Genomic DNA, 17,219 nt, shown 5'->3' on the forward strand with positions numbered 1-17,219 from the left:
CCCTCTACAGCTAAGATGCTGAACAACAGCTCAACCTGGAGCTTGGCTGCGGCGAGTCACCAGTGATGGCATAGGCTGCAGCCACTGCTGCAGTGGGTTGCCATGGGCTACCGTGTGTAGCCTACAGCCAGCAGTGAGCGGCCATCCAGAGCTGGCGACTGATCTGCCTTGCCCAGGAAGAGCGCAATGATGGTGCCAAGTTGGGCCAGGGAAGCAACATCCTCCACAACTAGACTGAAGAACAAAAGGACAGCAACTTGTCTGTTCCCTTTCCCCCAATTCCCCAGTGCTGTTCCCATCCCCCAATTCCCCAATAAAAACCTTTAAAAAAAAAAAAGCAGCAATACATAGGAATCCCAATGAGAAAAGTAATATCTCAGATGTTTGACAAATGAAGAAAACTACTAACGTCAGAAAAGAAAATTGGTAGCAAAATGAAAAAGATTGAAATCATGTGACTGAAGTTAACAAAAATATGGAGATGAATAGAGAGAGAGCACCAAGACCACTTTAAAACACCTTAGTGTAAAAGGTCTAAGAAGTTCTAGTATTGTTCTACTTGCCATGTATAACAACTTGAGGAATATTCTCAAACACAAAATACACCTCTTCCTACATTCTAGTTATTTATTACATTTCTCAAGAATTAAAAATAATTTGCCTCAAATTTTCAGTAAGATGTTAAGTAAAATTATGATGAATAAATATGAAAAAAAGCAACTAGTCTTTGAAAACATCACGTTCATGACCCATTTTAACTGCATAAGTACAAGATGGATTGGCGGGGCGGGGGGGATTATTACCTCCTGGATGCTTTCCTTACTTTCCTCCTCCTCTGCAGCCATGCTTTTACTTCTGGGGTGGATTCTGGAGTAGGCTTCGTGTGATCAATGGAGTATATATCCTTTCCTTGTTTCCAAAGCTGATATCTGTCTGGCTGAAATTTCTTCACAAAGATATCCATTGAAATTTTCACCATGTCTTTCCTGCAGGTGCACTGAAACATAATGGGGTTAGAGTGCTTTAAACATTTCACTAGCTACATAAAGTCACACAGATTTGTTCTATGAATGTACCATTCATGAATATTTAGTCACCATATAATTGAGAATAATGTTTTACATTTTCAAACATTCAGTGGGGGGTAAACTCAATTTCTTCTGAATCAAGGTGAGAACCTGTATATTCACTTTTATAAATGGTAAAATATGTTCAAAGGCAGTGTAGAGTTCATAGGTAACTGTTTACCAAGAATAGCTAAAAGGAAAGAGCACGCATTTAAAAGCATGCCTGCAACAGAAGGATTACACGCCCATTACAAGGATGTATTAGTGAGCTGAATGCTGAAAGGCCCGTAAAGCTGAAAACCTAAGTTGGCAAACGAATAAAAGTAGCCAATGAATGTCATTAGAGTCATTAAACCAATGGGTTGAGATAAATTTTCTTCAAGATACCTTTTAATCACATTATGTTTATTAACAAACATTCTTTCACAAAGTAAACAACAATTAGTGAGCAAATGAACATATTTCTATATTATATCATAAAATATCTACCACCATCACTATAAACATAGTCACTAGGAAGAAGGAACAGTGTTAAGGTCAAAACTTCAAAGACAAGATTATTTTTAATCCATTAGGGCTTTGATTCTCATTAATACACACTTACTTAGCAGTCGTATCTTATAAAACAAGTTACCTATAAAGACTAGCAAAGAATTCGTGCAGAAATGCTGCCAGCCTAGACTCAAAGAGGCAGACAGGATGAAATGAAGGAAAAATGACTCCAAGGGCAAAGCCACAATGAACAGAACTGAGCTAACAGGATCTCCTGAGGACATACAGATGGCCAACAGACATATTAGATGTTCAACCACACTAATCATCAGGGAGATGCAAATCAAAACCACAATGAGATATCACCTCACACCTGTCAGAATGAATTTCATCAAGAAATCAACAAGTAACAAGTGCTGACAAGAATATGGAGAAAAGGGAGGCCTCGTACATTTGAGATTGTAAATTACAATAGTTGAGATTGTAAATTGGTGTAACCACTATGGAAAACAATATAAAGGTTCCTCAAAAAATTAAAACCAGAACTACCATATGATCCAGCAATTCCACTTCTGGGAATTTATTTGAAGAAAGCAAAAACACTAATTCTAAAAGACATATGCACCTCTATGTTCACTGTAGCATTACTTACAATAGCCAAGATATGGAAGCAACCTAGGTGTCCATCAATAGATGATTGGATAAAGAAGATGTGTGTGTGTGTGTGTGTGTGTGTGTGTGTGTACACATATATACAATGGAATATTACTCAGGAATAAAAAATAATAAAATTTTGCCATTTGCAATAACATGAATGGAACTAGAGGGTATTATGTTAAATGAAGTGAAACAGAGAAAGACAAATACCATATGATTTTACTTATGTGAGGAATCTAAAAAAATATATTTAATAAACAAAACAAAACAGAAAAAGATCCATAGATAGAACAAGCTGATGGTTGCCAAAGGGAAGAAGCTGAGGAATGATTAAATGAAATTATAAAATATATAAAAAAAGAGGATGGAAACAAATGTTTAGTAAATACCAAGTATATTTCATGAACCAAGTGGTTTACTTGCATTGTTAAAGGCAATCCTCATATATTCTTGTAAGTAAGACATAGAAATCCCCATTTTAACAGAAGAAACTGATATTTAAAGAATTTAATAACCTCTCAAGGTCAATAATGGTGAATGATTTTCTTTCCACTATTACATTGGCTCTAATGCTGATGATCATCATTTTATGATGTTTTTTTCCTACAGAAAATCCTTAATACATTACAGCTAGTGTTTTAAAATGTATTGAAATTCTTATGGTAAAGATGCTAGAATCCAAATTTTTCCTTTTATCTTCAAACTTAAGGTACAAGAAATAAGAAATTCTTTATAAGAAAACTAGAATTCAAAATTAATTTTTCTGGTTAACTTCACTACACACAGCAATCACAAAAAAATAAATTAGCTTGTGAAGTCACCTTTGATCAGAGAAAGAAAATGAATTAGATTACTAATAGGACAACCAAGAAGAAGGGAAGGGCAATGATGACAAGCTCTTGTTTTGAAGATGTATGAGTATCCAAATAAAGTATATACTTCTGTCTTCTGCTGAGACATGAGTAGTTGTGTGTCTTTAAACTAAGTCTAAAATCACCGTAAGATACTATTCTTTGTAATAACTATTATACCTGTAGTTAACAATAAATGGCTCATATTAAAAAAATACAAGCCACGTATTAATTCTTTTTTCCTTCATAAATTCAAAGCAATAATCAAAAAAGTTGATTTTTAACACCCCATGTTTTTTATCAAAATCCAGCCCACCCCAAAAAATTATTGTTCTTGAAGGTTATCAGTTAATTATCTTTATGGCAAAACAAAATTGCTACAAAATCGGAACTACAGTAAAAAAGAAGTATTCATTTCCTATTCAATATATAGTGAAACTGTCTTACATCTCCAAATACATAAGCTATGAAAATATGGAATTGTGTATAAAATGTAAAAGTACCCAACGTTCAATGGACTCACCACTTTGAGAGCCCACAAGTTTGTACAAGTTGCCCTTTAAAAGAGCATTTCATATGTAAAGAACAAAAAAAAGGCAGATATTCTCCATTTCATTGTTTTCTAACAACCCACTTTCTTTTGTCATGACAATAAGAATTAAGAGTAACATGTTATTAACATAATTAGACACAATCATTCATTATTTCCACATTAAGTAGTAACAAAAACACTACAAAGTTTTAGGCATAGCAACCTCTTATTTAACCAAAAATGTAACTGATGGTGACAACTATTTAATGCCAAAATCAGTAACTATGACTGAAATATAATTTTATTCTAAATCAGCAAACCACCTTTTACAAATAATTTAGTACTCAGTAATTTCAGATACTTCACTGAAAAGCTGTGTAGACAATTCTAGGGGTAGAGCATCAGAGAGATTTTAACTACAGGCTGTAGGTATTAAATTGACAAGGCTGTAATAAGTTTTTATTAACCTGATTTTTTGACCAACTGATCTACAATCTGCTCTTTATTCATTCAGGTTTGTATCACATTCATTATTTCCTGTTCTTTAATCCTTTTATACATTTTCAACTTAGTCATGAAACCCTAAACACTTCTTTCTTTACACATGTAAAGAACAATCTGCTAATAATTTGTTAGCATTAACATAAACTGTTACTATAATGCACTAGAACTCCTCAATCTTTATCTACTATGTAAACATCCACTCAATATAAATGATATAGATTTCCACTGCTTCATACCAAACCAACAGAAGAGAGTCCCAGCTCTTTGGGAAACTGCCACACTCTTAACTCATACTGAATCTGTAAATGTCCAGGAATCCTAAGATGTTCTCTGCTATACTTATGCCTCATTATTTCGCATTTTGATATGAGTGAGGAACAACATTTTGCAATATGCACTCTAATTTATAGGCTAGTATTTCTAATCAGTATTTTCTGGCATTATGTTCCAATAAAGACACTACTCAATTTTTATGAAATTTAATTTAATCAATTATTTTAACAGAAACATTTCCTAATTTAAAGAGTTGTTAAACAAAACAATTTTAGAAAATAGATGCATTATACAGTTTGTAAAGCCAGAATCAATTGATAGGATATTAGTCGACTATTTATAGAAATACCTAACCTAATAAGATACTACAAAAAATGCTAAAGATTTTTTTCTTTGCCTGTTCACCAGACAATTAATAATGAATAAAAGTCTTTAATATGTGACTTAACTGAAAAAAAAGGGGGTAGGGGGTTCTATTTATATTGGAATTCCTCTAAAGAATTTCCAAAAGATGAGTAGGATATTCTACTTCTATGGCCCATTCATTCTTTTATTGTAAAATTTTCATTACCAGTTACAAATCTGAACAAAATTTCACCCTTTTTGGGGTACTTCCAACAGACCAGTATTTTTTAGCTGGCTCAAGAAACTAGAAATTTCATTGTAAGAAATTACATTAAAGGGGAAATTCAGAATCAGTATAACGAATGTAGATAATTCTAACATACATTACACTGAGCTAAAGAAGCTAGACATGAAAAAGTCCACACTGGTGGTTACTCCACCAGATTAATGAATATGACTATGTTTAAAATGATTAATAAGCAGTAGTCACATTACTCTATCTGCCTGCTGAACCTGGGACTGCCTACAGCTCTTCTAGTTATCAGCTACATAAAACTGGGGACGCCATGAGCTCTGAGCCAGCTTCTTCACATAAAAATGCTTTCCTAGCTCTGTAAAAGTGGTTCAAACATCAAAAAGTGTGTAAATATACTGGGTCAACTGAGCTCTTTAAACATAATTATGATTATGATCTCCCCAACCCCTCTTTACGCACAAAAAAACTGAAGTACACGCCAAATGCTGATGATGTAAAGCAAAGAAATTTTTTAAAGTTTCAGTTTGTACTCAAATACTAAATAAATACCTATATTTTACAGAACTTTTCTGCAAAGATGGTAGAGCCATGTGATTCTTCAAATAGCTAATCAAAGCTTAAAAATCTGCAAGAAACTAATGTAATAGTAGAACAAAAAATGCCATTTCCTGCCAAGTCCTATCTATGGAACACACTAGGCACCCATCAACGCACACCCAAATGCGCACACAGCTTAGTCATACGCAATATCAGCTATAACACTGACTTGTTTAATCTATGTACTTATTCAATCATTGCTCATTTGTACATGTACCTTCTTACACAAATACATTCGGGAGAAAATTATTGTAATTACTTTGACAATTTATAAAGACTTATTTTAATACAGGAAAGGGAGTTTTAAAATATTTAGATCTAATTAAGTTGAAAATAATATGTGAACAGCATTTTGATTTCCTGGTTCACATTTCATATAATATCAGTCAAAGACAAATAAAAGGCTGTTTCACTAAAGTACATGAAAAGTAAACTATACAATTACGTTTACACTGAACAGAGGAAACAAGAAATACACTTCTAAGGTCAGTATTAATCAACAAAGTCGGTATACAAAGAGTGCAAAGGTTCTTCCCTTTGTTCTTATGTCCATTAATAATGCAAGGGCTGTAGGAGCCCTGAACGTCCCTTGTTTTCCCCAACTGGTCTGCAGAGCTCACAGAACCCTGATTTTTGTCAAGGTGCACAATACATTTGAAGGTTTCAGGGATTCCAGAATACAGCAAAAAATGTCCAAATATTTTGTTCTCATAGACTTGAAGAAGAGAGCAGCTTTAAAAGTTCCCAAAAAGCTAAAAAGATATATCATGGTCATAATAAAAAAGTATGATACCAGAAGCAAATACCTTTTTCTAATTTTAATGAATCATTATTGTGAGTTGTTTCAGACACTGTTGCCATATCCAACCTTTTCCTTCCATTCAATTTTAAACCATGTCTATCTTACTGAGAAGTGTCTATCTTACTGAGAAGTACATCCTAGGTACCTAGAGGATTAAGAGGCCCTTAAAATTATTTTTTCAATAAATAACCTTTTCTGAAATCATATGAGAAAACAGAGGCTCAGAGATTTTACGTTGATATGCCCAAAGCTCACAAGTAATACAGCCTTTGCCACATTCAAATCTAGAACAACTCCCATATTCATACCTACTCTACTGTGGAATTTCCAAAACAAAACCATATTCAATACATCTTAAATGGTTTTCAATTTAAATGTGGGCCATATTTTTCCATCCCAAACTTCTTTTTCTGTGACCCATAACCAAACTGAAATTGTTGTTGAGAACAAATGTCTGGGTCTCATTATTTTTTTATGCATGATATCATGCCGTGTTGATAGAGTTTATCCAGTCTAGCTAACAATTTTCCAAAATATGTTTCCTCTGCTCCCCCTGCTTCTAATAGGTTCAAATTAATTTCTTCTGAATATTTTCAGGCTTCACCATGCCAGGATATGTCTCTCTTATAAAGTAAGGCAATTATAAAGCAATTTAAGGTATGGGACTAGAAACTATCTTTCTGACCCATGGGAACACAGCTCAAACAGACAAACAAAAACTATGCAAAAAGAAGGGGAATACATTCAAACAGCTTGCTCCAGGGGTCTCCAAAACACTCTATGGAAATTATTTTTAGGATTTCTGCTTCTCAACATTTACCTGCATTTCTGATAGAAAGGTTGTATAAGTTCAGAGTTACAGATATTAAACAATCCACTCCTGCTGTGCCATGCAAAAAACAGCATGAAATTGAACTCTTTCATATGGAGGAACAGATGAAGTTATTTTGTTCTGAATTCATGCATTGCATGTCACACTTTATATGGGTGATAAATTTGGGCAAGATTAGATAAAAATAGGGCTCTGCAGAGTCTTAGGGATCTAAAGGTTTTATGAATATAAATATTTGCTGATAAGAGTCTATAAGCTCATGTATGAGAGCCAACAGAAATGGCATGGAAGCAGAAAACATATAATCCTTCTTCTATGATGCTTAGATATATTGACTTTTGAAGAGTCACTCAGATCATTCATTTTAAATGACTAAGTGGACACAGTTAGAAGTTCATCCTGCACCCAGAATGAAATTTAGTAAGTAAATCATCCACTCCAATCATAAAACTCACAAGTGAGAAACAGAGGCACAAAAACACTGACTTGCTGGATGTCCCTAGGATAGTGAATTGAAAAAAAAAGTTTCAAGTGATACAAGATTCAGTTTCCTACCCACCAGCCTCTCTGGGATTTTCCATGTCCCATTCACTGAGCATCAACTGAGTACATAGGAACATGCTGAGTAATGCAAGGGGCTGAACACAGAACTAGCTCATTTTCCAGGCTTCACAATAAAATGCTGGCCATGTTAAAAACCACCTGATGGATGGCAGAGATGTTCATCTCTTCACTTCTGCAGAATCAGAGATAAAGGCAGCATCCTCTAACCCAGCGGTTCTCAACCTGTGGGTTGCGACCCCTTTGGGGGTCGAACGACCCTTTCACAGGGGTCGCCTAAGACCACCGGATTTTGATGAATTTGAATTTACATTACGATTCATAACAGTAGCAAAATGACAGTTATAGAGTAGCAACGAAAATAATTTTATGGTTGGGGTCACCACAACATGAGGAACTGTATTAAGGGGTCACAGCATTAGGAATGTTGAGAACCGCTGCTCTAACCCATTTCCATCTTTTTTTTGTACAGTTCAATGCTAATATCAATGTAGGAAAATATTAATAAAGAAATATTTTTAAAGAGGGGGAGGGAAGAGTAAGTTTAAAAAATTAATAAAATGGCCATGTATGCATAATGAAATCCCCAGAATGAAGGCTCTGGCTAATATATATTAAGGGTGCTTTTGCTTGGGAGAAACAAAAATAACTAGGTAACTGCTTTCAAATAAATTCCAGGTTATGTTTTTAAATCCTGTATTTCATACTGAATTTCGAATGTGAGTCTCAGGAAAAATGACAGCTTTATTTATTTATTTAATAGCCATGTCATAAGCTCTATTGCACACTCAATGCACTCTGATCACACGTCTCTTGCCACCTAAAAACTCTCTGGTATTACTTCCCAAAGAGGAAACAACCTGATGAAAGCTAACTAGACCAAAAAATTAATGCCTTTAGAAAGAAGTATAATTTATTACAGGCTTTACAATGTTAACAATATGGTTGGAAATTTAACACTAAATAATAAAAGGAAAACAAATAATTTTGTTGGAAATAAAAAATTTTAAATTAACTGACAACACATACTTTTTCAGCAACACTTCCTTAGAAAGCCATGGAGCACTGGAAATAAATAATTCTGCATCTCAGACTCATTTTATCTGGCAATTCCTGTATTCCCACTCAAGTGTGAGAATATGTCTGGAACTGCTATTATCTTTCCTTCGTTATTAATTTTGTTAAATGATTTAAAACAGAAGAACAGGTAGGTATATTCAGCATGAATCAGAAGAATCACAAAGAGAAGGTAGAAAAATAAACAGAGGATTTTAAGTGCTTTTTCAATTTCTCGCTGGCCAAATTTAGAACACTACCAACAGAGAAGTGGAGAAACAGTTCTTATAAGAAGATTCATTATTCTAAGAAATCAAGATGGGAAAAACAGGATTTAAATCAGTTTAAGGCCAAAAGTGACCCAACATGCAGAACTAAGTTCCATAACTATCACTGTTAGTTGCTTGACTTCAGACTCACAAACAGCAAAATGAAACTGCGTTAAACCAACCCATGACATACATGTTAAGGATAAATAATGCCAACAATGTGGCAACACATAAAACTTTTAAATATGGGGCCGGCCGAGTGGCGCGATGGTTAAGAGCGGGCTTGGAATGCCAGAGGGCCCCGGTTTGGATCCCACATGAGGGCCAGTGACACTGCCCTCTACAGCTAAGATGCTAAACAACAGCTCAACCTGGAGCTGGGCTGCCCTGAGTCGCCTGCGACGGCGTAGGCTGCAGCCCCTGTGGCAGTGGGTTGCCATGGGCTACCAAGCCAGCAGCCAGCGTGAGCGGCCAGCAGCCAGCGTGAGCGGCCGTCCAGAGGCCGGCGACTGATCTGCCTCACCTGGGAAGAGCGCAATGATGGTGCCAACTTGGGCCAGTGAAGCAACGTCCTCCACAACTAGACTGAAGAACAAAAGGACAGCAACTTGTTTGTTCCCCTTCCCCCAATTCCCCACCGCTGTTCCCATCCCCCCCAATTCCCCAATTAAAAAAATAAATTAAAAAAAAACTTTTAAATATGTAATAATCTTTTAAAATATGAATAATGTGTGACCACTAATGCAACTGGGAATTTCTACAAAGTAAATGCTTATTAATTAATGTACCAGCTTATGTTTAAGAATGTTCACCTCAGCAATGTTTATAAAATACCTAAAAAATGAAAAAATTCATTTTCTGGAAACAATCAGTTATGCCTTTAAACAAGAATCATGGTCTTCTTTTTGAAAAATTATGGAAGAACATTTAATAATATGGAAAAGCATTACCATTAGATGGTGAAAGCACCTTATATCCATGACCATATATGTTATATGTCTATATCTAACTATAATAAACATTCATATGGGAGAGACCGACCCATTTCCCTACATCTGATTTTGGGGGAGCAGTGCGGGACAGCCGTGTGGGGTATAACTACAAGTGGGCACAGCAGGAGGTGGTTGTTTGCACTAAAGACCCACACTGAGACTGGAAATATCCATGAATAGGTGGACCCCTTTCCTAAGTAACAAAGTTCTTCACTCTTGATCTCTGCATTTATCTCAAACCAAAAGTGTTTCATTTCCTAGCACCTTGTTCTTTTCCTCAGATCACTAGCAACAAATTGCAATCACATGTTTGTGTGTTTCCCACACCAGATTCAATGTTCTGTAAGGACAGGATTCAGATCTGTTTTACCATTGCGTATCTGTCACCAACACATAGTACATACTCCAGAAATATTAGGTGAATGATTGCCAAAGCACAAAAGTATTGCCAGTAATGTAATAACCAAGACAAAAATGAAAATTAAACTCTAATGTTGACCTCACTGTATTTGTATTATTTATTGACTTGACTCATTTCTATTTACATAATTTATTTTAAAATTGAATTGACTGAACATTATGTAGAACATCTGATGGAAAGATCTCAGAATATTTCATTAGCAAATATGGGGATTCTGCGTTAATTAATAGGAAACATGTTATAAATGCTAAGGAGTTTTTTTAGTTTGTTTGTTTGTCTTGTCCAGCAAATGACATGCAGCTACAAACTACAACTCGTATTTCTAACTCTACATCCACTCTCTAAGAAATTGATTAATTTAAATAAAATGTAGACATGTCATTGTTGTAATGAATCATTAATAAGCTCTGGACAAGAGAAGTCCTTCACTACCCCAAGGGCAATGGATCTACTGATAAAATCTAGAAAGTGGTTTGGTTGGATGTGCTCTATTTTTACTCTACGGAAACTCATTCATCAGTCTAAATTTAAAAACTGGTCATATAAAAAATGCAATTTTAATGATCTACATTTCCTCATATTCACATGTACTTTTAATATATTGAAATCCAAACTGGACTGAGTCCAGAAAGTAATCATAAATACAGCTGATATCAGCTCATGTTTTTCCAAACAATAAAGACCACTTTAAAATAATTCCATCCAACAGTATTTCTGGTGCCAAAAAAAAAGCCCCACATTTGTACAACTTATACAATAATCACAGTAAAGACTGTTCATCTATATGTACAATAAGAAATTACTACAGGTCTGTAGTTTCACTTATTTTCTCAGATGTGGCTGCCTATTATAATCCATCAACTGTCAAGAAATAAAAAAACAAGAATGTTCCATCTTCACTGGTGACTAAATACAAGTTGTAGTAGCGATTCATTAAATCAAAGTGTAAAAAGCTTTCCTCATGGGATCAGAGAGACCCAAGTAAACGAGAGAGGAAGGTAGAGCACTGGGGATGACAGGGTTAGTACAGTAGTTCACCATTTTGGTATTGGTTCTTCTTTCTTTCCAAAAGCTGTTGCTGAGGTAGCATGGGGAGCTAGGTGAGGGTCAAGATGACTTTTCATAGCAATTGACAATTATCACATATCATCCTTTGCCTTCTTACTTTGTCCAAGAACACAGCAAATAAGTTGAAAATGGCTTCCCACTATTCTAATTCCATTTGGGAAATCCATTTTTCTGCAAAGTTACCACACCTGAGCCATATAATTTCTGGCCCAATACTGTAAATGGCAGGCCTTCCTTTCATGGTCCAAAATCATGAAGCCTACAGGCTTTTATTTTCCCTCTCTGTGAAATGTATATTGAAAAGAAAACTAAGAGAAGACTCAGTTTTTTAATCAAATATTAAATTACATCCATTTTCAATTCAATTTAATACTTGTACTGCTGCAATAATGTCCCCATGCTATGACAACATTCATTCTAGTGAATGAATCAAACATCTGAGTGCCTAACATAAACAAAAAAATACGAGTTCAGTGACCAAACTGCATAAGTACGCAGCTACATGAGTGAGGACAAAAATATGAAAAAAGTTTTCAACTTTCAATATTAGTTGAGTTTTATGGAACTCGATAGGACTGTTTTTATCTATTATTTACTATTCATTATTTAATTTTTCAAAAAATTTTACCACAATCGATGTGACAGAATTAAATTACTAAATTTCATTGCACTATTCACTCCTAAGACTTCTCTTCATTAGGATGTTTTCTAACTATATAAAAAGAGTACCTTTATTGCCCCAAGCTCAAACCAGGTGTTAGGTGAGACCAGACTGGCCAATCAAACATTCCATCCCAATGGCAACAGTGACTGGTTCAGAGATGAGCACATGGCCCAAATGAGACCAATGGGACTCAATATCATGACTTGGTCCTAGTTTTTTAAAAGCCTAGATAAGCCAACAATCATCTTTGCGGCAACATGGGGAACAGCTGCCTAAGGAGGAAGCCAACAGCGAAGAAAGTGTTACAAATGGAGCCAGAAAAAGTCCTGAAGATATACATCAAGGAGGTAATCCAGTCTCTCTCTACACCAATAGGAGTTGGACACATACAACTTTTAAGACTGTTTACCCATTAAGACCATCTGAGGACAGAATCTATACACTTAATCCATACTTTCTAAGCATATGATACACTCAGAGGAAATGTTAAATCTAGCTCTCCAACCTGTTACTAGAAATGTACCTACATCTGAAACCGGAGCATAACTAGTAGCACTTGACTTATGAAAAACCAATTTTATAGTCAGAATAGGATATAATGTTATCAGGCAAGACAGTCTCATACTGTAAGCCAGATACAGATATAAAAGTTAAACAAAACAATCAGACACAGAACTTTACATATAGGAACTTGCCAAAAAGGAATACTATTTCAAATTTCTATTTTTACATACATTCAAAACAATTAAGTTCAATAAAAATGTTTAGAACATCAGGCCTATAAAGGTAAACAAATAAATTAACTTCACATTAATCTGGAGCTTGATTTTCATATGGCTGTTTAAAACAGTTAAGATTTTAAATGCCAGTCACAACACACACACACACACACACACACACACACACACACACAAAAGGTTTCAATAAGAAAAATTTGTACATGTATAAATATATATCTGTCTCTATATCAAGAAATATCAAAATAGCAATTAATTATTGAATAAGACAACAGAAGTGACACATTCCAATATCCCAGACCAATAAAAAAAATTTAACCACCCAACTGAAAATATATTTTAAAAGCCTAATCTAAAATACCATCTCACTTTTTAATACTCAGATCTAAATACTAATTTTACAATAAAATGTCAGATGTATGGCAACCAGTAATAAGAGATATAAAATTACTAAGTGCCTGAAAATAACACAAATCAAAAGATAATAGTAAGTTATTGGCATTGAACCACAAAGGTTATTAGAATCCTAATTTTAAAAAAGAACCCTTACTTTACTCTGAACTTCTTCTAGCAGTTCAAAGTAAATGTGTAATTCTTTTTTTTTTAATATTCAGCTATTTTCCTGTATTCTTTATGAAATAGTTTAACTTAATTATTACTTGGCAGCAGCAACATCCGAAAATCTTGTCAATCATAGACCAGAGGTGCTGCCTCTGAGAAGGCCTGAATGAGCAGAACGTGAAATAGCTACAGCGGAGGCAGCAGGAAGAACTATCTCACCAAGAATGGTCAATTCAATAACAGCAATGGTGCTCATGGCTTCCTTGGCCCAATGGCAAATTATTCATGGTATTTTTTTTTTTTGGTATTTATATTTAGCTTCCTAAGTACTTAAGTATAAGATGGAGGAAAGGGACATATCTTAAACACCAGTTCTCAGTTTTATGTTTTGTTTTTGTTTTTGTTTTAATTATTTTTTATTATGAAATACACATTTTTTAGAATTAGTTTCAGCTCAGTTCTTAGTTTTTAAAAGGTCTTAAATGATTATAATTAAAAATAATTCAAGCTGATGATTATCAAAACAAACATTTACCACTTACTGTGCTTATTATGTACCAAGCCGGTGATAAATGTAAAGCATTTTCTCACTGAATCAGTACTTGAATTATCTCATTTAATCTTCATATCCCTATGTAGGCCTCCCTTATCTATGGTTTTGATTTCCAGAGTTTCAGTTACCCATGGTCAACTGCCATCTGAAATATTAAATGAAAATTTCCCAAAATACAGAATTCATAAGTTTTAAATTACATGCTGTTCTGAGTACTGTCATGAAATCTCACATCATCCCTCTCTTTCCTGTCTGGGACATGAATCATCCTTTTGTCCAGCATCTCCATGCTGTATACACTACCTGCCCATTAGTCACCTAGTAGCCATCTTGTTTATCAGATTGACTACTGCAGTATCGCAGTGCTTGTGTTCAAGTAGCCCTTATTTTAGTAGTGATGCTGGCAATTTGGATACACCAAGAAAAGCCATAAAGTGTACAAGGTGTGATCAAATAATATGGTGAATGTTTAAATTTTTAAAAATTTATTACACTAAAAGACACATTGCCATTAATCCCCCTCAAAATTCTCCCCTCGCTTCGAACACACTTATCCCATCGTTCTTGCCATTTTCTGAAGCAGTTCTGGAAGTCCTCTTTAGTGTCTTTAGTTGCACTGACCTGGCTGCCTCGATGTCCTGTATCATTTTGACTTTGGGGAAGAGTCAGAAGACTCACGGTGCCAGAACCGGTGAATAAGATGGATGAGGACACACCATAATGTTTTTATTTGAGAGAAATTGCCGTATACCAGAAGTGATGTGTGACATGGAGCATTGTCATGATGGAGGATGATTTACGGCACACTTTAAAACACACCTTCTCTCAACCTTAGCTCACACCCAATTGACTGCACTGAACAAGTTGAAACTGGTCACATACTGTTACTAAGGTTCGATGCGCCATTTCCTGCATTGAAGATCCCTGCCTTTCCGTTGGATGGCACTTGGCAGCAGCATTCACAGTATTTTGTGATCACAATGGAAAGGCTCGTGTCACACATCGCTTCTGGTACGGCAATTTCTATCAAACAAAAACATTATGTCAACTATAATTATATATACGTATAGTCACGGGACATGGAATAGAGAGTGGGAATGGAGTCAATGGAATTGTAATAGATAAGCATGATATCGGGGCGAGGGAGGGCAATAGAAGGGGAGAGGCGGGTTGTTACTTGGTGGGGGTGAAAAGGATAACTATTGCATTGTTCTGTACACCTGAAACTAACAAAAAAAACAACAACAACAACAACATTATGGTGTGTCCTCATCCACCTTATTTACCAGATCTGGCACCATGCAACTTCCTGCTCTTCCCCAAAGTCAAAATGGCCATGAAAGATAAACATTTTGAATCAATTCAGGACATCGAGGCAGCCACAACAGCACAACTAAAGACACTCATGAAAGAGGACATCCAGAACTGCTTCAGAAAGTAGCAAGAACGATGGGACAGTGTGTTTGAAGCAAGGGGGAGTATTTTGAGGGGAATTAATGGCAATGTGTCTTTTAGTGTAATAAAATTTCTTAAATTTAAACATTCACCATGTTTTTTTATCACACCTCATATGTAGGTATAGGAAAAAGCACTATATATATACATATATATATATATATATATATATGTATATATATAGGGTTCAGTACTATCCATGGTTTCAGGCACCCACTGGGGGTCTTGAAATGTATCTGCCGTGGATAAGGGAGGACTACTATATTAATATCCCTATTTTACTCATGTAGGAAACAAAGCAATCAATAATTTGCCAAAGTTCATGAATTACGCAAGTGGTAGAATGAAAACTACAGCCCATGTCTTTTTGGCATCAACATCAGTGCTCCTAAAAACTAGCAATATGTTGACAATACTATCAATATACTGTCAAAAAGTATTGGCAGGATAAAAAGTACTGATAATTAGTACTATCCCAGTCCTTCTAAATTCTTCCCTGCGTGGAGCTGTCCCATGACAAAAGGGATCTGGTGTGGTTCTGATATTAAGAAGACTTGCAGAGATTAGAAGGCAAAAGAAAAGTCTTCTGAGAGCTTTCAGCAGCAGGCTGCCGGAGAAGTAGCAGCCACAGACCAAAGGCTGAGGAATGCAGGAGCAAAAGAGTTCCCTGGCGCTCCTATCTCTAGGTTACACTGTCTTCCCTATATGTCCTTTTACTCATCTAGTCCTTCCAACAATTTTGCGGCATAGTTCCTATTATGAACAAGACTACTAGGAACAACTGTACATTTGTGCACATGTCTTTATGTGAACATATTTCAATTCTGTATATCTTCTTTTGTGAAGAGTCTGTTAAATTTTTGGCCCATTTTTACTGAAATATTTTTGTCATTTTATTATTGAACTATTTGAGTTCTTTATATATTCTCAGTACTAGTCCTTTATCAAATATGTTTTGCAAATGTTTTCTCCTAATCTGGACCTTTTTTAAAAGATGCCTTTTAATGAGCAAAAGATTTTATTTTAATGAAGTCTAACTCATCAGTTTTTTCCTTTACGATTATTGCTTTCTGTGACTTCAGAAACCTTTGTCTATCTCCAAGCTGTAAAGATATTCTCCTATATTTTTTCCTAAAAGATTTATATTTTAGTTTTCTCTTTCAGGTCTAGGTTCTATCTTTACCTAGTACTTATAAATGGTTGGGTTCAAGGTTCATTTTTTTCCCAAATATTAAAGATTCTTTTTCCTACTGGATTGCTCTGGTGCCTTTGACAAAATTTAAATGCCATAAGTGTGAGTCTATTTTGTGTTCTCTCTTCTCTTCCATTGATGAAGAGCTAGATCTACATAAGAATTAGATATACATGTAAATATGGGAGTATTATTCAAAACAATCATATCTATAAATAGGGACAGTTTTTTCTTTTTTATCTTTATGCCTGACATTTCTTTTTCTTGACTTACTGCAGTGGCTAAAATCTTAAGTAAAATGACAAATAGAAATGGTTAGGGCCGGCCGAGTGACACGTTGGCTTGGGATGCCAGCTCTGAGCAGCAGGGCCCTGTCGGATTCCACTGTCCTCTATAGCTAAGATGGTGAACAACAGCTCGACCTGGAGCTGGGCTGCCGTGAGTCGTCAGCGACGGCATAGGCTGCAGCCCCTGTGGCAGTG

The 17,219-nt window shown here is 35.3% G+C and overlaps 1 protein-coding gene across 3 annotated transcripts in view; it reads right to left on the reverse strand.

Moving 5' to 3' along the window:
* Nucleotides 1-17,219, reverse strand: part of KDM4C (lysine demethylase 4C) — a 447,429-nt gene that overhangs the window by 177,650 nt on the left and 252,560 nt on the right. For all 3 annotated transcript variants that reach the window (XM_019664744.1, XM_019664743.1, XM_019664745.1), the window contains one exon: nt 804-997. In XM_019664744.1, coding sequence (XP_019520289.1) covers nt 804-997 — 194 coding nt within the window. The remainder of the gene's footprint in view (nt 1-803; nt 998-17,219) is intronic.

The sequence above is a fragment of the Hipposideros armiger genome, unplaced genomic scaffold (assembly GCF_001890085.2).
Source record: "Hipposideros armiger isolate ML-2016 unplaced genomic scaffold, ASM189008v1 scaffold_429, whole genome shotgun sequence".
Lineage (NCBI taxonomy): Eukaryota > Metazoa > Chordata > Mammalia > Chiroptera > Hipposideridae > Hipposideros > Hipposideros armiger.